This window comes from Nestor notabilis, unplaced genomic scaffold (assembly GCF_000696875.1).
Source record: "Nestor notabilis isolate BGI_N333 unplaced genomic scaffold, ASM69687v1 scaffold31313, whole genome shotgun sequence".
Taxonomy (NCBI): Eukaryota; Metazoa; Chordata; class Aves; order Psittaciformes; family Psittacidae; genus Nestor; species Nestor notabilis.
In genome coordinates this window covers 461-24,117 of record NW_009921073.1, presented here as the reverse complement: position 1 = coordinate 24,117, position 23,657 = coordinate 461, and the positions used below count along the sequence as shown (strand labels likewise).

The 23,657-nt window shown below is 38.5% G+C and overlaps 1 protein-coding gene across 1 annotated transcript; it reads left to right on the top strand.

Annotated features, from left to right (window-relative positions):
- Window positions 1-63: 63 nt before the first annotated feature.
- Window positions 64-23,415, top strand: SCG5 (secretogranin V (7B2 protein); the record flags this gene model as incomplete). Its single annotated transcript, XM_010010988.1, has 5 exons — window positions 64-318; window positions 916-1,148; window positions 14,677-14,826; window positions 17,789-17,901; window positions 23,362-23,415. Coding segments are annotated over exons 2-5 (531 nt in total), but the record flags the coding sequence as incomplete, so codon positions are not given.
- Between the last annotated feature and the right edge of the window lie 242 nt (window positions 23,416-23,657).

The window sequence follows — 23,657 nt, the reverse complement described above, 5'->3', positions numbered from 1 at the left end:
GCTGTGCTCTGCTCTAGGGGAGCCGCGCACCGGCGTGTCGGGGAATATTTCCAGCCTTGGCTCTTTCAGCCATTTTTGTCTCAAAGACGTTTTCAGGTGCCTTACGTGGGGCGGCGGGAGCAGTGGAACATCTGTAAACGTCTGGCGTGCAGAAATCGGGTAGCTGGGTGTTTTTCAAGGAAGGTAGGGGGCACCGCGGGGATTTTTGTTTATTCAAGGGATTGGAGGTGATGCATTTCAATTATTCTCTGATGCGAGGGGAAGTGGAGCTTTAAGAAACAAGCGTTCTGGTTAAAATTCAGCCTCTCAAAGAAGACAGTAAGTGGTGCTTGATATATTTTTTCTTCTCCTTTGCCTAATTAAACTACACTGTGCAGCCATTTAGTGAAAGGACAAAAATGAAACCTATTTGCTTCAGGCGGGGAAGATGATGCATATGAAGCAGAAAGCCTCTTGTCTTAAGGTACCAATAAAATATAATCCAGGTTGTACAGCAGTTTCGAGTGATTAATTTTTCAGAGCTTGGAAAACACAGTTCCAGGATGAAGGGTTCTTTGCTTTCAGCCCAGAGCATTATAAAATAGAATAAATGGGAGGGGACATGTAGTCTCATTAAATGAAACAGTGGATCCATTTTGTTTGCAGTGACTGTAAATGAATGCTATAGACAAACACAAATCAGAAAATTTAATTCTGCAGTTTGCTACTTAATATTTTCTTTTAGAAGAGAAGAACCATCCACCCTGATAGCCTTGCTCCTCCTCCAGTTTTCAGCTGGCTAGATTTTCAGCTGCCCCTAGAAGCTGTGGTAGTAAGCTGTGGTGTGCGGTAGTAAGAGCAGAAGTTATTTCCAGCATGCATACTAGACTTTTTTTCCCACTATCATTTATAATCAAATTCCTTTCTTTTTCACAGGATAAAAGCAGCTGCCAGAATGACACCTGCCGTGCTTTGTAACATGGTATTTCTGCTGGCATTTGGATTGGCTTCAGCTTTTAGCCACAGCCCTAGGACTCCTGACAGGGTTTCTGAAGCAGATATTCAGAGGCTTCTCCATGGCGTTATGGAGCAATTGGGCATTGCCAGACCCCGGGTAGAATATCCAGCACACCAGGCTATGAATCTGGTTGGTCCACAGAACATTGAAGGTAGCTAATTTCTGCTTTGAGTTATGATTAATTTAATAGTATTCTTTAGTAATAATTACTGTTTTGCATATAGATGCAGAATATCCCTAGCATATCATGGACTTTTTCACCATTTTGTTGCCCGATCTTTGTTTTAGAATCGTCATTCGTCTTTTACCTTCCTTAATGTAATGATTTTGGCAGAAGTGGTTCATTTTTATAATGTACAGGTTTTGTAGAGAAATTCATACTGTCTTAGAAGCATTTGCTCTCTAGAACCTCAAAACAGTGGGTTTACTAAACTTCTGCAGCAGTGTGTATGAATATATAACATAATTATTTCACATGAAACAAATGTGACCTATAGAGTTCATATCTCATGGGTTTTTAGAAATGTTTGCAGAACAGAACAACTCTTACGTTTGCAGTGTCATGCATGAAAAAGGGAGAAACCTTATATGGGGGTTCTTCCCATGTGCTGCTGCACCCTGTGCAGTGTCTGTGGTACAGGATCAGTGCTGGAGCTTGCGGAGCTGTGGGCAAGGGGAACACTCCAGCTGCAGGGGTGGAGACGAGACATGAAGCTGCTCCTCTCCCTGCATCTGGAAGTATCACCTCAGCACCATGTTGCTGTGATGAATGCTCTGGTCTCAGGTTTATTTTTTTGGCCAGTACTTATGGTCTTCCTCTGTGTGAGTAAATTTGCCTTGGAATCAGTCTTTTATAACTATGCAAACCATCTGAAGTATCTGGCTCAAATGTTAGGGTATTAGGATAATTTTGCAATGTATTGCTATTTGAATGGTGATAAACTAGCTTTTATTTTGGGATTACAGCAAAAAGTTGAAGGTATGCAACTCCAAATATTGCAGTTTCTGTGTTAACATCAAAACAGAACAGAAACTCTAAACCCCTCTCTCAAAACTGAACCAATTTGACATAGTGTAGAAAGTTTTCACAGTTAATCGGTCTGCGCCCTTTTTGTCCCCATTCAGAGCCATAGATAGACAAAAAGATACAATTGCCTTAATGGAGGCTAAGGAGAGGAATAAAGCTGCATAGGCATTTCTGCCAAATAATTGCAGACCTAAGCTTGTATATTTTCTAAGGAAACTCTGAAAACTTAAATGGCAGTGATTAGGCTTAAGTCATAAAATTTGGTCTGTGCCTTTTCCTCCTCCATTATGGGTATTTGTCTGTAGAAAAATTGGGACAGACTTGTCGAAGTGAGTAATTTTACCCTCCATCTCCCTTTTTTCCCCAGACTTTTTTTATATATATATGCACGTTAGAAAAGATAAGCAAAACAGGATCTCTGACAAAGATCCAATCTCAGCTATCAATAAGTGTAGAAGTAGACAAGCAAATAAGACCTTCATGTCAAATGTTGCTTTTGATAGAGTGTTTTGTGCTAGGTTTTTCAGCTAGTAATCACTTGCTCTTTCTTTAGTTTCTTGTGGTGACCTATGACTATCTACAGATATATAAGTAGGTATCTCTTAAATTATCTGATTGGAAACTTCAGCTTAAGAAAGTGTTTTGAAAGTGTTGGTTCCAGTTAAAAGATTAACATGATCTTATGTATATTTTCTCATAATTCAGTGAATTTTCGCTATGAGTTTATCTTTAAATATAGACCATGAACTACAGGATAGTTAATCCAACAAAACTTGTATTTCATTCCATACCACTGATTTTAACTATTACGTTGTGAAAGACTTCAGAATTTAATATACCACTTACCAATCAGTTAATAATGCTCTTGTTTTATTCTCTTTGAATATTTATTTTTTCATAATTTGGGGAAGAACCTGCACAACAGGTTTGACTTTCTATTAGCTGTCAAATTTGGAAACAGAACTGTTAAAGTGTCATGGTAAGACACTTATTCAAGGCAGTCTAGTTCTGTAAGAGATTGAAATGCATAATACTTCCGCATACAGTATCTGCATGAAAAATTGCACTTTTTACCATTTTCCCCTCAGTCAGTTACTGCCAGGGGACTGACATTCCTGACCTCTCAGTAGCTCCAGTCAGCCAATATTTTCTGAACAAAACAGATTGGGAACTGGATTCAGGCAAGGACCTTGTCCTCTGGTGAGGAATGAAGACAGGTGGCATTTGAACAACAACTCCCATGAGGCATTGACTTGCTATGGGCAGATGAAGTGTAATGCTCACTATGGTAAAAATACTCTGAACTGGGGTTTTGCGAGGTTTGGAAGGGCTGAATCTTACACAAATATTTTGTAAAATTCAGTCACATGATGTAGAAATTATTTCTTCAGAGGAGGAAGCTCTAATCCCTGCTGTGCCGAACAGACGTGTGGGGCTTTCTGGAAGAATGTATCTGATGGTAGTGAGCTCTTACAGCTTGCTTGTGCCTCAGCTGCTTCTTGGCCAGCATGCAAGGAGGTGAACTGAGCAGTGCAAGAAACAGTGCCATAGGTTGTAATGTTTGAGCAAAAAAACCTCATGCTTGTACCACAGGTATTGGCTGACAAGAGAATTGAGGAGTATTGAGAGAGGACTTGTGATTTATATTCCCAGTGTTATCCATATGAACAATAAATAATTTATGGTTGAGAAAGAAATAACTACATGTGTTTTTCGTGCACATCAGTACAAAGTTTTAGATTCTGAAGGATTCCTCTATGGGCTTTCCACAACGTAGTTACACTTTCGTCACTGGCTAATAATTTGGTGTGCAAGTCCTTAAAAATATATACAAGATGATAGAAGGGAAAATTAAGGGGGAAGGGAAGAAAGAAGTTTAACAATAATTGGATTATGTCAAAGCAAAATAGAGTTTTCATCCTAAATACTGTCATGGCAAAGTGATAGTTCACTAACTACTCTTCTGAGGTGCTGCTTTCATCAGGAATTTTTGCCTGAAACTGGTGGAGAGTAAAATTGAGCAATTCCAAGCTGCTAGGAGGGTTGACTTCCAGCCATTTATTGTACTGTAGGTTGCAGTGACCAATGCAGACAGTTTAAAACCTGGTTCACCCCTTGCCAGCATCCTCATAATCGACCCGCTGGCTGTTCTGGAATACGTCTCTTTCTCATTTTGATCAGTTATTTCATCTCCACATAAAAAAAACCCAACACATTTATCAACCAGAGCTTAATAATTTTCGTATATTCCTACAGAAAATTGTTTTAGTTAACAAAATGTTTCTCATCAGAAATTGCTCCACCAGTGTAGACCTGCAGCAGTGTTGATTGCTTCAGGTAACTTCAGCTTCAGCCAAGCTCACTGGTTGTATATGTACACTTGCAAACAAGGTGCTGCCAGGAAAAGTTAATTCTTCTGGCTTTGGAATTTGGAGACATAATGTAGACAAGTTTATACTAGCAGCCTGATTGTAATAAAATGTTTGCAAATTTAAGTGATTATTATAAAAACCTTTTCCAGCTGAGTAAGATCTTAATAATTGCATATATCTAAAAAATACTATTGCTGTTAGTTCATAAGCATATTTCTTAATTATGCCCATTTTCCATCTCAGCTATTTACATATTTTCTGGTGCTAATCATATTTTGACTTTAAAATGCTAAAAGCCACACGATGGATGTGTTGCAAAGAATGATACATGGTCATTCTGCCCCAGTCTTGCCAAAAAAAAAAAAAAAAGCTGAGGGCTTCCTTGGCTGTAGTAAGTGAAGTCACAAACTTGCAGTGTACCAAAGACAAACAAAAGATAGACACTTTTCAGAAAATACATTTTGCAGCATGTATTCTGTTTCCTAAGTGGCCAGCTTTCTTGTTGATAGATAGAAAAAGGTATGGCTTGTTAATTGAAAGAAGTTACTGCCTTTTCTTATATTGAAATCTAGAAATACACGTACGTTTGTTTTTATTTTTACTTCCCTTTGCATTTGTCAGTTTACCTGTTATCTCAGGTCAAGCTGCTGAAATAGGACTAGAGTCTAGAAAATGCCTGATAAAGAGTTCAATCTACCAAGAAATACCTGTGAAGTTCAAGCTGTGTGTAACCCAAGGGGAGGTCAGAGGTCCAGAGGAGCATGAGTGGTGTGGCTTTCCCCTCTCTCGGTGGCAACGAGAGCCGCCTGGGGAGGATGGAGCCCGTAGGGAGGTGCGGCGGCAGCCTGAGCTCCCTTTCTTTGCCAGGGCTCTGTTAGCTGGCTGAAAGCAGTTCACAGGGTAAATATGTCACAAAAATGGGAATTTGCTGGCTGCTTCCCTGCACTCGGCTATCGCAGCCAGCAGATGGTGCATGGCATGTCAGCACGCAGAAACCAAACAGATCCTGGGTGATGAGTGTCAAGTGAAGATGTTTTTAACACCCGAGGAGGTATCTTGGAGACAGCTGGGTTTTGCTGACCAGTTACTAGATTTCTTTCTGCACATCCCGATTCCTAAAAGTAATATACCCATATTAACTACTTTAATTTCTCTGATATTCACTCTCCTTGTTAATTTATCTTTCCAGAAAGCTGTTGTAAAGTAACTTACCACAATCTATAAACAGAGGGAAAAAAGTAGAAAAGCAAACGAGTTTTTGTTGAGTAGCTGTATTTCCGTAGTTACTCTTTAGGTTTATCACTAAAATACTGTACAAGCACCACTAGGCTACATTCAGATTTTCTATAAACAAGAAGGAGGCTGTATCTGTGTCAACAGAGGACAAAAGAATAAAATAAGGAAATACCTTCAACATTTCAAAACCATACAAGTTATTTTTTCTGCCTGTCAGGGAATTTATTGAGTAAGAGACCACATGTTTTTTGGTTTTCTTCCCTTGCATGCTTGTAAGCTTATTCCAATATTTAAGGGGTTTTCTTGCAGGGGGAGGGAGGGGAAAGGAATATATGTGTAATGCAGCTTTCAGGACTATTAAGCCAAGCTTGGGAGAACAGTAAAAACTCACTTAAACGCATGGGGGCACCTTTAGCTCAGCTCGGGCAGTTCATAGGACTTCACTTCGTAATGGGAAATGTGGTCTTATTTTCATTTTGCAAATATGATCTCCTTACATTTTCATTGTCTTCTGTATAATTCAGTACAACGGAAAACCTCTTGGGTGGCTTGTTTGTTTGTGTTTGGTTTGTTTTGTTTTTATTTCTTAAAAATACTTCAGACGTGATGATGGTTGATGAAAGTGCTGGCATGACAGCCCAGAGCTGCAAAAGAGGCGTAATGCTGTGAGCCTCAGTGACAACATTAAATGATGTCTTTTAAATCCTAATCAGTTGTAGGAATAAGAAAATAATTATGCCTCTTTGGGAAGCTTTTGACTCTCCTGCAGACGCTGCTTAGAGCCGCTGAGAAAAGGCTAAGGTTTATTTGACTATTTTGAAAGGAAATACATACCTGATTATTGATTTATAAAAAGTTAGTTACTGTTTGCCTGATTGAGATTATTAAACTCAAAAGAGGCTGGAACATTATGCTAATATTTCTACTAACAACTGGTAGTTAATGACTTGTCAGCACAGACTGTACAAACAGCGCTTTGCGTGAAAGTTTTACTCCCTGTAAAATTATGCAATTACTCATGTGTGTTAATGTCTATTTTGTTTCCATTTTCCTAATAAGAGAACTAAGTGCTGGGTTACTTTGCTGTCTGGCCTGTAACATACCTGCAGAACTGCTACTTGTTTGTTACAAGAACAGTAAAATCTTATTAGAAAGTTGCCAAAACTTTGGTTATGAATACACCCAGTGAAAGCAGTACAGAAATTACCTTTGCACTCAATTGCTTTTGGACTAGTGTGTGCTGTGCTTATGCCTGAATATATTTGGACTTCACTGGGTGACTAGAAGTAATAACCACTGACACATGGGAGCATGGTATCTGGGGGTCAGCAAGCATGGCAATGTGATGGCTGCATCCTCTTTGCTCTAGTTTACATCTGCTGTGCCTGCCTCTCAAGTAGCAGTGATGGAGTCCTGGGCTGGCAGCGTGCCGCAGGGCTGGGCAGTCCTTCTGCTGCTTCAGGGCTACTTTGTCATATCAGTTTAGTGCAAAGAGACCACACGATCCTTTGGGGTTTGGATTATTGCACCTGTTTTATAGAGAAAGTCCTGCTGTACTTAGGATTTAAATTCGCATGCACATTGGGACTGCTTTTGCTGAAGCTCGTGTGACCAAAGTCGAATGCTGCATTATGGGCCTGACATTTTACAAACAAGATCGAACCACAATATCACTAGTAGTCTCCGCTTTCAGTTGTTGCAGGGTGTATTTGTTTGTTTGTTTGGGTTTAGTTTTTTTGGGTTGGGTTGTTGGGGATTTTTTTTTTTTTTTTGGTTGTTTTTTTTTTATTTTGCAAATTACTGAAATAGCCCAGGAAATATTATTTCAAAATTTAATATGAACATCTCAAATTTGTAACATAAAATGACAATGGTAAAGCCTCACTTTTCATCTGGATTTGTATAAATCTAACTAAGAATTCCTATTGTTTTCTTTGTATTTTATTCCCCAAACTGTAATGTCAAATGTAACTAGAATTTGAGTATCAGGCAGTGGTAGGTACATGTCATAGGAGAAGTGATTTAAAATGATAACCCTTGAATTTAAAAAGTAATGACACTGCCAAATGACAGTGGCGGCTCACAGTAGGTTTTCTTTATCTAAGTGATATGGCACAGCTCTGTGAAGAAAATGTGAAACAATTATACCTGTAACTCCAAAACCAGGAAAATAATGAATCAGTGTGACTATTTGTTCTTTAATAAAGACAAGCGGTTGAAAATTTGGCCTGTAACACTTCCATTTAAATTTATAAACCATGACAAGCAGCGAATAATAAGAAAACAAAACTGGTGCTTGTATCACTATGTGGAAGTGGTATCATGTTACCTCAAGGTGTTTGACAGCTTTCCCTCTTGAGGAGTAAGGGCAGGATCCAGTGGAGACAGTGGGTGGGCTCTGCTACTTCTCAGTTTCAGGAACTGCCCTTCCTCAATGCCCTGGTGCTGCAGGAGGTGCGTAGACACTGCTCTTGTCTCCTTGGTGTGTCTGGCAAGAGGCAGGGAAATTTCTCAAAACTAATGTGCTTGTCAGAGAAGTCAGTCAATGGGACATGCAAGAAGAAAAGTATATTAAACCCTCTTTCTCTCCAGATCCGTTACTTGCATGGGGTTCTGACTTGGGGACTTACTTATCTTTAAAAGATGCCATCAAAGGTGAAAGCCATTTGAGATGGAACTCTTTCAGGAAAGAAAGGAAGCAGATCTTTAGGGATTTAGAATTAAGTAGATTATCATGTACTTAAAGGTAATTAATCAGTTAGAATGGGATTTGTAGCATTTTTAATTGCTTTTTTTTTTTTACATGTTACTGGAGGGAAGTAATCTGGTAAGAGAGGTAAAAAACCTGAGGAGAGGAGGGAATATGATAGCTTCTGTATTGTCTCATACTTCATAGTTCTTCTGTTTTCTAGTGTTAGCAGATGCTATGTAGAAATTTAATATGAAACTGTAAAATTTTATCTAGCAATGGAATATGGTCCATAAGTATTTAAAAATCTGCCAGTGAATATTGGACAAATTATGATGAGCTCTTGTTTTCAAAGATTTTTTTTTCCTGCTTGTCTTTCATGTGCATAAAATAATCCTTAGTTAGGATTTATACCTTTTTCTAATTGTTCTCAAAATTATGTGCATTTCCCCTGCTTCCATCTGATTTTTAAATACAGTAAGAGAAGCTTTTAAAATTTATTTGGTTCCATGAAAAGATATTTTAGAAGTCTAGACAAAGAAGAGATTCTTGCTTTTCTTGATTGTGGTCTCATGTGCAGGAGATAGGATCTCTGGCATGCTCCGGAGGTTTCCAGAGCCATTCTCTCTGTGCTTCCTGTCCTGCATGCTTTCAGCAGTGCCCTCACATCTGCTGCAGGGATGAATGAGAAGAGGAATGTACTCAGCCACTGAACAGAAGGGAGGAAGAAGCTGGTTTCTTCCCTTGGGATGCTTTAGTACCTCAGGTTAGCTGGCTCAAGTACCTCTTACACCACCAAAGAGCAGCACTGGTCTTGCCTGGCATGGCTCTTCATCTCACTACTCTTGCGTCTTCATCATGTGCCAACACTTGTTCAGGTGCAAAAGAAACCTCATCTTGACTTTGCTTTTGGAGTTGTGAGGTTATACCAACTCACCAAAGCAGAGACTTGGGAGCCTTGTAGCCCCACATGGATTGTTCATAGCAAGGTTGTTTGAGGGAGTCCATCCTGGTGGCAGCTGTCAGACAGGCATGAGAAGTTTTTAAACACTTCTGTTGAAGAATCAGCTGGGACTTTGAGCTATCTTCAGGGGAAATGGAATTGAACGAATTTGAGTGGGGAAATGAACAGGAAAACTTTGTGAGTGGAGTGGTAGACAGAAGGCACGGTCCTATTCTGGACAATTCTGGGCCCCCCATGCTTCACGTTATAGGTGCAAAAGAAGTATTTTTCTGTGAGTGTGCTGACATTGATGGAGCATCTGGACTCCTCATGCAGCCAGTGTCAATGAGAGTGAATAAAGTCCTCCAGTCTTTCATTGGCGCACTTACATTTATGGGACTGAAAAAGTGTCCTGTGCCTCATGGGATAAAGTAGATCACCTGCTTCCTTTTGTTGCCTGGTTCCATAGAGCCATGCACTGCACACGTGGTCATTAGAAAGGTAAAGTTATGGCAGCTACCATAACACACCAGGTGTGTGCTGGACATGCTTCCCTTTGACTCTGCTGATGCACGGCAGCTGGAAGTCAGCATGGCAGAGGGGGTCTATTGCTGCATACTGCCCGTTGCACTGTCTGTAAAAAGTAAGCTTATCCACACAGTGAAGTGCAAAAGCTTTCTGCTCAGACTGAAGGGCAAACTAATATAGTCCATTAGAGGACTGCTCAACCAAGGCAGGCTTAAGAGATTGTTTTTGCTGTCAGCTGCTGGATTTTTTTTTTTATTGTGTGTGCAATTTGAATAATGAATAATAATGTTATATAAGCTAATGTGATGAATTTATTGTGAGAGAGGCATTGACATTACTTTGGTCCTAACCATTTCACAAAAAAACATTTAATATGTTAAATATTTGTACTGTTTGTAATTAAAATATGGGATAGAATGGAATTATTCACAGAAAGCAAGATCAGTAATTGTATGATATGTGTGCTTAAGGCTTTAGAAAACACATTGAAAAGAATTTGTCCCTCTGCAGAAAAAAAAAAAGAAGATTAATCTTTATAGTTTAAGAAACTTTGTGTCATTAAGAAGACAATCTGACTCTGGAATCTGGGATGCTTGAGTATGTATAGCTGTAGTTTTCTTGGGTTTCCCGAGGTATGATCTTGAAAGGTTAAGGAAGTTGGCTAGGTTTGCAATTTTCCATACTTGGTTCTCCTGTGCTCTTTCTCCTTTCCTACTCTCTTATTTAGCAGCTTCTGTGGAACAGAGAAAATGTGATACTTTGCAATTTTTTCAGTGCCTCTTATTTGATCTTAATCCATCTCAGCAACCAGGATAAGACTCTAAGATGAAGCTAGCTGAAGATGCATGGGAGAAATCACATTTGGACTGTAAAGCTTTTAGCGATATAAGGTAAATCATAGAATAGTTGGAAAGGACCTTAAGATCATCTAGTTCCAACCCCCTGCCATGGGCAGGGACACCTCACACTAGACCATGTTGCCCACCCTGGCCTTGAACACTGCCAGGGATGGAGCATTTACCACTTCTTTGGGCAACCTGTTCCAGTGCCTCACCACCATAACAGTAAAGAACTTCTTCCTTGTACCTAACCTATGAAATGAAAATGCATTTTTTGCAGCATTTGATGTGGAGGATTGCTTCTGAGAGCAGATTTGTTTCTGTTGTTCTTTATGCTACCAGTAGATGGGTAGCAACAACTCTAACTTCAGTGGACTAACAGCATTTCCATTGGATGTGTTTGATCAGGAGAATGTTCAATACTGGTAGGGAATTAGTTGCTCTTTGTTTTCTTTCCTTTCTTCCCCCCCCCCCCCCCCCTTTCTTTTTCTCCAAGAACAGTCATGTTGTCCTCCCACCCATAGAGACAGTATTGCTTCTACAAAGAAATGAGCTTAAATGTGAGCACTTTAAATTTTCAGTCATTCCAGATATCTCTAATTGAGATGATACCAGCAATTAATGAGATGATTTTCCAGAATTATAGGAAAGGGGAGGGGCATTGTTCCATTTTTGTTTTCCACTCTGCAATAGTTCACGGTCAGTGCCTGAAGATGGTTACATATATTTGGTGCATATATTTTAAATGAAATCCAAATCTTACTTATGACAGTACTGACCTCAGTCCAAGAGACCTAAACTTCCAATTTATCCTGTAGAGATGTAAAATCACTACATGCTCACACAGAAATCCCACATGTGAAAGGGAGATGATTGGTTTGGAGGATTTTTTTGCCAGAATGGGGCACACAAAAGCCGGTTCATACAAGAAGTAAGGAGAGATGAGGAAAAAACAGGTTTATCTAGGTCATCCTTTCTCAGTACAAGCATGTTCTCTGTACTATTCCTCTGTATTTTTGCTAGTCCAGTTTCGAATAATTTAACAATGGTGTGTCTCATGCTTCCCTTGGGTAGGAAGTTAAAAGAAGTTCCTTGATACGTAGTAGTTGTCTTTGTCTTTCAGTCTCTGATAGGAGGTTCAAGAGAACCATTTTGTGCCATATTTGTAGCTGACTGTATATGTTTGTGTCACGGTATTTTGACCTGGTATCTGCAGTGTATTTAATCCTAATACATTTCTTCAAATCAGTAACATTACTATACCAAAACTAATGTGGCTTGTGAATTACTGTACATAATATCCCTATGTGGTATATTCATAGCATTTCATTTTTATTATTGCAGTCTTTACTGAGTGCACTATTTATCAGATTTTATAAGGAATGGGCTTTGCTAATGCTATCACTTGAGTGTAATGCTATTACTTGAGTGATTTTACTCAAGTGTCCTAAATTATGGCACCAGAGCAGGTGCTATTGTCTTCACTCTTGGAAAGAAAGGAAAAACCCTGAAATGATCCTGGACATTTATACCTAAAGGAAACAATCCTTTATATTAATATAAAAATATTATTTTGTACTCAGTCAAGGGTTGGCAGTCAGTTTAAACTTACATGTATATATAGCACACTGGAGCCTGCTAAGTACCTCTGTTTTCTTTATGGATGGAGCTTTGGTGCCAAGAGGTCTGCACCACACACAAGCATAGATATGCTTCTATCTGATGGATTGTCCCATAGTGAACCACATTGTATACAGGATGTTCAAACACGTATTGATTATGTGGTTCTGTAGTTTACAGCAGAATCATAACCTGATGCTTTTAAGTACGTATATGCAATCAATCTTCATGTGGAGGGGCTCAGTACAAAGGAAATATTTTATGGTATACACTAGATGTTAATCAAGTGACATTAGATTAAATGTATGTTATACATTTTTTAACCTCATCCCCATAGCATTATTGTGAATCTACACAGTTCTTACAAGCACCATCTTTGTGCTGACTATGGACTGTGAATATATAGTAAAGTTCATAGTGTGTATAACGCTATTGTGGTTTTAGTACCAGGTCTCATGGTCAGCTACAAGGGAAAACCTCATGTGACACAGATGCAAATTTTTTTATAAGGCTACTTTTATGTTTGTTACATATCTATAAAACTTTCCTTCAGTATTGCATTACAGAATAAGAAATGTGTGCTCGAGGGGCAAAATTAACATGTTGGTTAGATTTTAGTCCATTGTGCAAATAGAATTGAAATATATATGTTTATAGACTATCTTGCTTCTGGTACTTTAATGCCAGCTTCCAACTGATTATTTACAAAATTTAGACGATTTGACTCAACTACCACTTCTAAATGTAGAAATGAATACAAAATTTCTCAAGACTGCCTTATGTTAGCAATTTTTGAAAGTGATTATGTTAGCTTACAGTGCCTAGCTGTATAAAAGATGCTTTAGGCTGGTAGTATTTATTCATAAGTTGGAACAGGAGTACTTGAATGGTTCTTCTTGAGCAGCTTTCATGTTCACAATCTTTATTTCAATCTTTTGGACCTATGAAAATTACAGAAATGTAAATAAAACTATTTGGTGATAATATGGTGATTACCCTTTTTACTCAAACAGGTATGTCTTTGTTCACTCTTTAACTCACATTTTCCAATCATTCAAATTGGTTTTCCTCTCATTCATTGTTAGTTATGAATTTATATGTTAGGAATTTATATGTTGACTGTATGTTGTTATCCCTCATTATGTAGGTTTTTTTAAAAAATGTTGCTGTCACACAGCCATTTCAGTACTCAATAACTATATTAGCTGTTGCTGCAATGTGTGTGGTGGCTGTCATATGGCAGAGGAAAAGAGCATGCTTGAAATGAAGCTTTTATTTGACTGGAATTCAAAAGAATCCTGTACAATAGTATTTGCAAAACTCTGCAAGCAGATGGGTTTTAGCCTGTAGATGCATTTGGCCAGTAATGCGTGCAGAAAAGGTCTGCAGCAGATAAATATTTGTAGAGAGACATATAAAGAGAATGGCCTGAGCTTGGTTCCCAAACCTTTAATGGAAGACCCTGCTAATCAAAGGCAAGGTGCCCAAGCTGAGATGTGTGGAAGAAGGCTGTTGCACACCACTTCTGTGTGCATTTGCCCAGGGACAGGAAGCCCATCACCCACTGTGTCCTCCACCACTGAGTTATAAAACTTGCATGTAGTTTTATAATAACACATGTAGTAATACGTTATTACGTGCATGCTGCTGTTGTAACCTTGCAGTGATGGTGCTTCATGCAAATATATGCAGGCAAATACAAAAGCCTGCATCTAGGACTGATCTACCAAGTAAAAGTATAAAATTCACTGAGTATAATGTCTCATACCATACAGACCACTGTGTAAGTATACCTGCACAAGAATTCCCATCAGCAGTATGGACTCTTACTCACTTTTCACCATTACTGCAGGAAACTCAAATTGGTTTTTAAAAAGTGGTTTGATTTAAAAATAATTTTCCTAGTTGTATACAACCAAATTTGCTATACCTTGGGTCCCCCACAAATTCATTGGTGTATTTCTAGGCTGTACAAATAGCCATTATTTTTCTGGTGTCATTAACTTTGTCTTTTTGCCATGGTGCTGTCTTGCCATATCTTCTTCAGTTATTAGTTGCTACAATAAACAGTAGTGGTGTTGGTGACTGAAGATGATCATGATGTAAATCTATTAAGTTCCATTACTGTCTGTGTGTCTTTTTCTTTTCATTTTCTTTCCTCTAACTTAAATAGTTAAGGAAGAAACATAACCCTAAGATTAATGATAACTGACTGATTTCATTTCCTAGTTTCATTTTTCATTACCGAAGTAATCCGATTTAGGTCACAGAGTTATGTTTCTAAAAGAGATGTTTGAAATCTAAACTTGGATCTGTCTCTGTAACAATTATACATGTATTTTAAAGTCTGGATTACTTGAAGCAATGAAAGCGCTCACACTTTTACTCTTGTAAAAAGGCAGTGTGTGTATGTCATCTTTGCTAGGTGGTGCACATGAGGGTCTCCAGCACTTGGGTCCTTACGGCAATATCCCAAACATTGTGGCTGAGCTGACAGGAGATAATGTACCAAAGGATTTCAGTGAAGACCAAGGATATCCTGACCCTCCAAATCCCTGCCCTATTGGAAAAACAGGTAATTCTGCTGTGGCCTTCTCACCTCTGTCTTCACTATACATTTTTCAGTCTTTCAGTGCTGTACTAAGCAGTTGATCAGCAGTGGGTGTTCCATTCTCTACCCAAGGAGCAGAACTGTTGATCGATCAAGGTGTTTTAGATAAGCTTTTTATTTTTTTATTATTTTTTTTATTAATATGCACACCTTCTGTATTGCTATATGAGTGCTAGAGAAGGTCAGGTGGAAGAAATCATGTTGACTTTGGAGTAGGAGATAGTGAGATTTATGACAGTGTTTTGTTCCTGAGGGAGTTCATTTTTAGGCTGGCCCCTGAAAAAAGTTATCATTCTGTAGAGATGAGATTTACCCTTATTTTAGAGACTTTCGTTGTGCCAAGAGGAGTGAAACTGTCTGCCCTGATCTCCAACCCAGACCATAAGTCAATATTTAAGATACTTTGGCTCCAGTCCATGTGGCTTTATAGCTCACTGAGGGTGCATCTGTGCCAAGAAACAGAGAACGACGTGGACGTACTCCAGCGCGTTGCATGCAGGGTCACTCTGGCAGAGGAGCAGTGCAGCCTCAGAGCGCAGAGCAGTATGGTACCCGAGATAACCAGTGTGTCCCTCAGCTTGCAGCTGCACATATACCAAGCAGTGCTTGGGTAGCTTGTGCTAAAGGGTGTCAAAAGCAGCACTGCATGTGCACGATATAGGCAGACCCTAAGGGAATTGATCTTTTTCCTGTTATTTGAGCTAAGGAATGACTTCCAGTTCTGAAAGTAGTAGTAAAATACCCATTGGCTGCCTTGGGAGCTGGAACTGGGAATGAACATTTTATTTTTCTCATTTTTTCATTTGTGAGCTAAGAGATCCTTTAAAAATCTTTTCTGTTTAGTCTTCTTTTATGTTATGTGGATAATGCAAACCAGTTGTCTGTATTCTTATTAAAAAATGTTCTAACTAGCTTAGAATTGATAAAAAACAAAAATGACATGAAGAGTTTTGCAAACAGTGTTTTTACATTTCACTCAAAAATATGATGAGACCTTGAATAGTCCTCCCTTAGTGTTTTCTATTACAGCATGTTTGGTGATGATGCCTGCATCTATTCTGAAATAATATCTAATCTTCCATTTTGTTCAATGTAACTGTTGCCTGACAGGTTGCAAATGATGGGTTTAAGTTTTCTCACACACATATCACACACAGAGACTTTCTAAGTTCTGTGCTTGCCCATTAGACTTCTGTTAGTGATTAGACAAATAAATTTAAAACCTGACATGCAGAGAAATGTATTTGAAAATCCCTTCAATTTTTCTTTCTTAGGTGAAATAAAAGTTGTTAGCTAAGCTAATACAGTCAGAGCTGAATGCAGGGGGAATTCTTAGGGAAGTGCTGCCTGCTAGGATAAATGGCTCTGTCGTAGGTACTCTGGGAGTGAAGATAGTATCTACTAGGATTAGAGTAAAATGCTTTTCAGAGCCTTAAATGGAAATTCAAGTGGTGACTGTATTATGCATACAAATTACCGGAGGCCTTCCTCAATCAGGTCTGTGAATTTCCTTAATGGAAAACAATTTCTCCAGTCACTGTCTACATATGCACATTCCACAGGAGGAATAAAGAAGACTGGAGCACTTGAGCTTGAAGACTTTTGGATTAGCAGTCACAGAGGGCACACATATGTCCAGCTGCCTTTTGAGTTTTCTACCAAAAAGACACAGATGCTCTGAGAAAGTCTACCACATTTCTGTTGTCACCTGCTTCTCTCTTGCAATGACCTTGTCCCTGCTGAGACTGAAATAATTTTTAAGTGCTTGTAACTAAGTTTAATGGTTTCTGTGTTGTTTAACCAGTGTGGTTAGTTTTCCCCTGTCTCCTATTGGGAATTTTATTTTTTTCCCCTGTTTTAAGGAGAAAAGAGAGAAAGCAGGATCTCTTGGACTTAGAATAACCTCCTTAGGTCATTGAATCAACTCATTTTTAAGTCAAGTCTTTACTGTTTCCCGCATCTAAGGGAGGAAGATAATCCATCTGCAAATCTTTTTACATGATGATCACACAAGGACAAAAGGGAAAGTTTGCAGGTGTCCGCTCTGGAGTGCCTGCATTCTAGCAGATGTAGCTGCTTGGGTGTCCAGCATCACGCCCCATGGTAGAATCTCCTTGGGTATGTCTGACAGGAACTCAGACTGCAAGCTCCTCATGTTGACAAAGCAGAGGGAGCTCCAGGAACAGACTGTATCCAAAGAGCTACTCTGGCCTCAAGTCACTGAATCTTCATTTAATCTAAAGATGACTTTTTTTTGGTAAAAACTCCATAAGCTGATTTTTAAAAGGCTATTATCCTTGAAGTGACACTGTCCGCAGAATCATCCATTGTGATTAAAGGAGGTTTCTGGACCCATCAGATACATACCAATCTGCAGAAATGTCTTCAGCATAAAACTTCTGCCACATTGCATTTTTATGAGCTCTTATGATGCATAAATGATTTTCAGCCATTTTGAACAAAGTAGCAAACCAGAAATGGAATTCATGAAGAGCTAAGCTACTCAGTGAAGGAAATTCTGTCTTTGCTCACAGCATTGTTTTACCATGAGTTTCAAAAGTATTGCCTGAACAATTTCTAAAGCTTCCTGTGGGCATTTAAAAATGAAAAGAGGATCTGATCCTTTCTGAACCAGAATAACATACAGTTCTATGTAAAATCAAGCTCAATGACTAATTTAAAAGGAAAACAAAAAGGACTGGGAGAGCTTGGAAAATAAATTTGTTCAGTTTCAAAGTTTCATTAAATTGTGTAGTTGGGATTTTTTTTTTTAATTAAATATATCTTGACAAACTCCTTTAAAAAAAAAAATCTGATATTTTCTAGTCATCTAGTTTTGTTTTTATTTTTTTTTCAGTTGCATAGTTGCATTTAAGAAGTTTGTTGCTTAATGTGGCACATAGTGCTTTCTAACATACTTTTGCAGTTGATGATGGGTGTCTAGAAAACACCCCAGACACAGCAGAGTTCAGCAGAGAATACCAGCTGCACCAACACCTTTTTGATCCAGAGCATGACTATCCCAACATGGGCAAGTGGGTAAGTACATGCTGCTTGAGTGTTTCTGTTGCATATGAAACTGGGTATTGTCTGCTGCATGGGATACTATGAAACCACAAGGAGAATATAGTGCTTATTGCTGGAAAAATTACTCTAAGGGAAACTTCTAAAAAAGATGGACTTGCCCTTAAAAATATAGGAATAATGACTGTGATTGGTGAAAAGCCCATAAAAATAGAAAGTAGAAATCCTTCTGCTATTACCTGTCCCAAAGCACAACAACTGTGTATGGGCTTGATAATGCAGCAAACCACATTTCAAACTGCAGTGAACATGTAATCGAAATTAGTCCAGATTTTAGCACAAGGCTTCGAAATGTGGCAGGGCCCTAATCTGAAAGATTATCCAGGTTCAGTGACTGTTCACTGTTCAGCTATTTAGATACTAAATAAAGAAATGGAGTGCAGCAGCACATGAACACCTTAAAAAATCTCGGTTCAAGCAAATTGGTCTGAGGAATCCTCTCTGGCATAAGGATTTTGAGGACTGATGCTGCTTCTTCCTCTGTTCAGGTTGTGCACTATATTACATTAAAAACCTATTTTGCACATTGCATATAATAAAGACAGCAAGCTGCACTAAGGGCAAAATTCTTGCTCTGAGCATACAAGGACCTTAATAACTCCAGCTAGACTATTTCTGGAGGGTAAAGGCTCCAAAGCGAGCTCTGCTGCTTAATCTTAGATTACATCAGTTAGATGTCCAATCCCAAATCCATTTTCAGGTGCCAGGAAAACAAGAACAATGATCATAATTTAGTCTTCTAGAGAAAATAATGAAATATCATTTTATATTGTTATAACACTCTAACAACTGAAGATTGCCCTGAACCAGCACTCTGTAAGCATATATCGATAAATGGACATGCTTGGCAGCCTCTGCTCCTGCTGTAATTGTGAGACAATGATTCATCATTCATAATCGAACCAGTGAAGATTTATAGTCTTAATTACTTATGCGACTGCTAAATTTCTAGAGAGAATCATGCCAAATATCCAAATTTTGGAAACTCTTGTTGCATTCTAAGTAATTACCATCAAAGGTTTTCATTTTAAAAACACCAGATGGTGAACTTTCTTGTTTATGCCAGATAATGCTGTTATTTTTCTTATTATTCATAAGTAATTTACTTTCATAATACCATTTTGAAGACTATAAAAGCACCTCTGTAAATCTTTGGCCTATAGCAATATTTCAGAATCAAGCATACATACTACATTGTCATCAGCAACATATACACTTAACAAATCGTAGGTAATCATTAGTGAATACTGGCCTTTTTTATTTCTCCATCCATCACTGCTAATTCAGGGGAAAAAAGCTGCTCACGCATGGATTAAAACAGACTGTTAGGTACTAAACAGTAATCATATCTAGCTGCAGCATAGCCAAGTCCAGATCTTTTTAATTAGTGATGAAACAGCTGGTAATGTGCATGAGCAAATGTTCTGCTGAGATCCAGAATTGCCCCAATTGCCTCCTCATTGAATATTACTACACATTAAAAAGATAAATACAACCGTATCTGGTTTTATGGCTAGTTTTGCTATTTTTATCTCTCTAGAAAAGTAAGATCAGAAAAGCACTCTAAAAATTAACTGTTTGAGACTTTATAAATGAGAGATAAAGTAGATCAGATCTTTTAGGTCACTAACTGTCATCTGGATTTAGGTTGTAAATGACCAACAGAGCCAACTGTGTGCATCCTCATCCTCCCACTGCCCCCAGCCACCAGAATCCCGTCTGTCCATCAGCAGCCCATTCCCGCTTCTCCTGTGGAAGAGCCTAGGACCAAATGCCCCAGGGGCTGTAATGGCTTTGTATTTACGGACTGCATTTCCACCAGCTCCTGCGTGCTGTGAAGGCACTAGGCTGTCACCACCATCTGAAGCCCTTGGAGCCAGAGTGTCTCCTGGACCCGTATGAGCTGGCGTGTGCTCACAGCTCTTGGGGGAGCTTCTCCCCTGCCTTTTCCTGCCACAGAGTGGTTGAGGCAGCGTTGTAGTTCCTTCTGACTTGTCCTTTCAAGGAGCCAGCACGCATTCCTTAGTGTAACCACAGTAAAATCCAAATTACGTTAGCAGGTCGGGGGGAGGGGGGGAGGGGGGAAGAGCCACTCGTTCATGAATAATGGGAAAGAAACAGGTTGGTTGATTTGTTTTGGTGACAGACTCTCATGCTTGCAAAGCTGTGGGACCTCTGCAGTACCCTGTGAAAAGCAGACACAAGAGTAAAATAAGTCTAGAAGCTATCTCATACAGGAAAGTGTATGATTCCATGTAGACGCTATGTGTAGATACTACTAATAGATAGGATGGTACAGTATATGAATCATAACAAATGTATACTGGATTAGGAGAGGGAAGAGAGGAAGAATTTTCATGTCTTTGGGTCAACTTTCCATATATCAATGTGCTGACCTGTGGGAAGTCTTGGGAACAAGCTGTTTATATGGTGAGATAGACAGCTTATGCTCTCCCCCAGCCCAAGGACTCTTTATTTTCTTTTTTCTCCTCATACATGGAAAACCTAGAGGGGATAGTGGGACTAGTAAGATAAAGAACTTTTGGAAGTTTATACGCTATTGTGCAACTGTAGTTTTTAAGATTTATGTTGTTGGTTGGTTTGTTTTCTTTTCCCTTCAGTTCAGACTTTTCCTTTTAGGAGACAGGTACTTTCCATTTTAGTCTGCTTTTTCTGCATCTTGCAATTTGACTCTTTAGACAGTCTGAAAAACTGCTGTTGGCATCCAGAAAGAGTTGCAAAAAGATAGCATACAATATAGAATTTACAATACAAATCTAAACCCCACTTATATGTAAGTTATTTATTGAAACCCCAAGTGTTAACCACTACCACATGTAGGGGTTAAAAAGAGGAGGGCAATTCAGCTGTGGTTTCTGACATGAGTATCAGTACAAATGGAAAATTAAAAGCAACTATGTTTTTCAGTAACATCTCTTTTTACTGAAGCAATGGATAACATTTCACTCTAAGGGTAGAAATAATGCCAGTTTTGCTTGTCAGCTACAGTGGAGGGTTCCAAGACAGTGCAAAGAAAGGCAAATGGGAAACAGGGATAAAAATATTTGACAAAGTTGAACTTCTTGTTAAAGAAGTTATCATCTCTGGCTTCCTAATTGTAATGTAAACATGAAACTAGTTACTCAGATTTAATTAATTCAGTTACAGTGAGTAACACTAATCCTTCTTTACCAAATATCTGGATGGCAATGGTGAGTATTAGTACAGGTTATGGTAGGTTTTCAATTTCAGACAGTACAGATTGTTTAATTCAGTGTAGTATGCTTGGTGTAATAAAAATTGTCATGCTTGATATTCCCAATAAGACTAAATTGGCAGAAAAAAAGCCCTTCTGAAAGGGCTGAAAGCTTGTTAATGCAATTTGCTTTTTCAGTTTTGCTTAATAATTGTGCAGGTCCAGATTACAGAGCTGCTGCTTATCACTGATTTAAAGAAGTTTCAGCGAAGTCTGAAAGATCTAAGGGTAACTCTCCCTAACCTTAGTTGGTTAATTGTAAGCATTTCAATTTCTGAGTTTTTCCCACCCAAATCCCAACCTGTAGTGTCCTAATCCAAGTAGCCAGGAGGGTGCAAAGGAAGCTCCAGAGTTAGGGGAAAGCAGCAATTCACATGCAGCATGTCTCCATATGAGGTGTATCTTTAACTGGAGAAATTCTGCCTTCATTCCTAACAGCTCCTAAGTGATGGATGAGAATGGTGAGCACTTCATGGGCAAATTTTGGTGCCTGATGAGCTTGGGCCCTTACACAGTGGAACATATTTTCAGGATTGCTATAACCATACAAGAACACTCTTAGCTCATGCTCCATAACCTCATTTGCTTTGCACTCCACATAATGCTTAAGTAGTAGTTACAGTCTTAAACATTCCCAAAGAGACTAAACAAAATATGATCTTCCTGAGCAGGAACAGTTCAATTGTAAGGAATTTTCCTGAGTGACAGAAATTTTAGCTGCAGTAGTCATGAAATTCTTTCTGTTTCAGAAATGCTATTCCTCTGTGGAAGGTATAAGGTCAAATAGTTTACAAAGAAAGGCTTCAGCAGTGCTTTGTTCCATAAATAGAATAATTTACACATCTGAAGTTTTCTTAAAAATGTTAAACTGGAATTTTCCCGAAGTGAGTTTGCATAAATGACTAGTCAAGAACGTCTCCCTTGGCCAGCTTCATCTGTTCCCTTTTGGCACAACTCAGACAAAATAACTGAGGTTGGGCAAGAGATGGGCCTTGTGAATTTGGGGTTTAATGAACATGAGAAGTACAAAACAGACAATTTTGGCAGATTTCATTGTAACACTTGAAAATGTTTGTTTTTTCTCATATCAGGGCTGCAGAGAGGATAGAAGTGTTTGGTGAATTTGTCTTGCGCTAGAATTACACTTTCTATTTATACAAGCAATGTTAGGTCAGTTGTTTATAGCAGAATTAATGGCCTTGTTTATACAGTGTTCTGCTTTTATACATGTAATTCTTCTCTCCTTCCATTTTCAGGTTAGGGTTTAGTTTTGTTTTTCTTCATAATACACAATTGAAACAAAATGTGTTGAGCATGTGTGTTATTCCAGACTTTGTTAGAATTCACTTACTTGTATGAAATACAACAATATGTGGATGCACTTATGTAAACTATGGTCAGAGGGGTTTTTTGTGTTGTGTTTTTTCTTCTTCTTTTCTCATCATCGTAACTTTCTCTTCTGCCAAGATGTTTTTGGCAGTTTTTAAAAGGTTTGCCATTAAAAATGTTATAGACCAAATGGTTTTTAGAGACTTTATTGAGGGCACCACTTAAACAAAGGAAGAGTTGGCACTGAACTCCTTTCAGCAGAACTTTGCACTGGGAAGTGTTGATATCTGGAATGGAATAAGCAAAGACAACAAAACAGTAGGAATGACGCCAATTGCTGTTTTTAAAAGGAATTACAAAATCCCTTGTAAAGCAAATATTTTTGCTCCTGTTCTTGTGGCACCTCGAGTGTATAGAAACATGTATCAGGGGCAGGATTCCTGCTTCTTCTCCCTCCCGCTCTTAATTTTCATTTTTTCTGTTGTCTTTTTTCTTTTTTTCATTATATATATTTATACTGTGTATCACATGATGGGGAACATCCAGTCAATATCATTACACCAGCACGTACTTGAAGCACTTACTGCCTGAACACAGATGATAATATAATGCAACATAGTGGAAAATTACTGGCTTTTAAATTGTCAATAAGACTGTGACTGCTCCTGAAGAACTGCAAAATGTTAGCAGGAATATCTAAATATTTATTTGTGGTTTATCTTTCCCATAAAATTACACACCCCTCTAAACTTGGTAATAATTAACAGCAAAAGTTATGTTTTTAAAGAAAAGTGTAATGAATTTGATGGCTGCATTTCTTCTCCTTCCAGAGCAAGAACTTACTCTTTGAGAAGATCAGTGGTGGTCCAAAAAGAAGAAAGAGGGTAACTATCAAAATACTTTACAGGCCCTGTATCATCTAGAGAGCTAATAAGAATTAAAGTCATACTGTTGAAATGAATAGTCTCATGCTTCTGCATTATACCATACATAATGTGTAAAGTCAGGGAATCTCTGTGATTAACTACTACAGCAAGCTTCAGGACTGTCTACCAAGTACAAGATGTATTTCTCTAAATATCCTGTTGCTTTCAGAAGATGCACTTCAATGCAGAGCATTAATTTA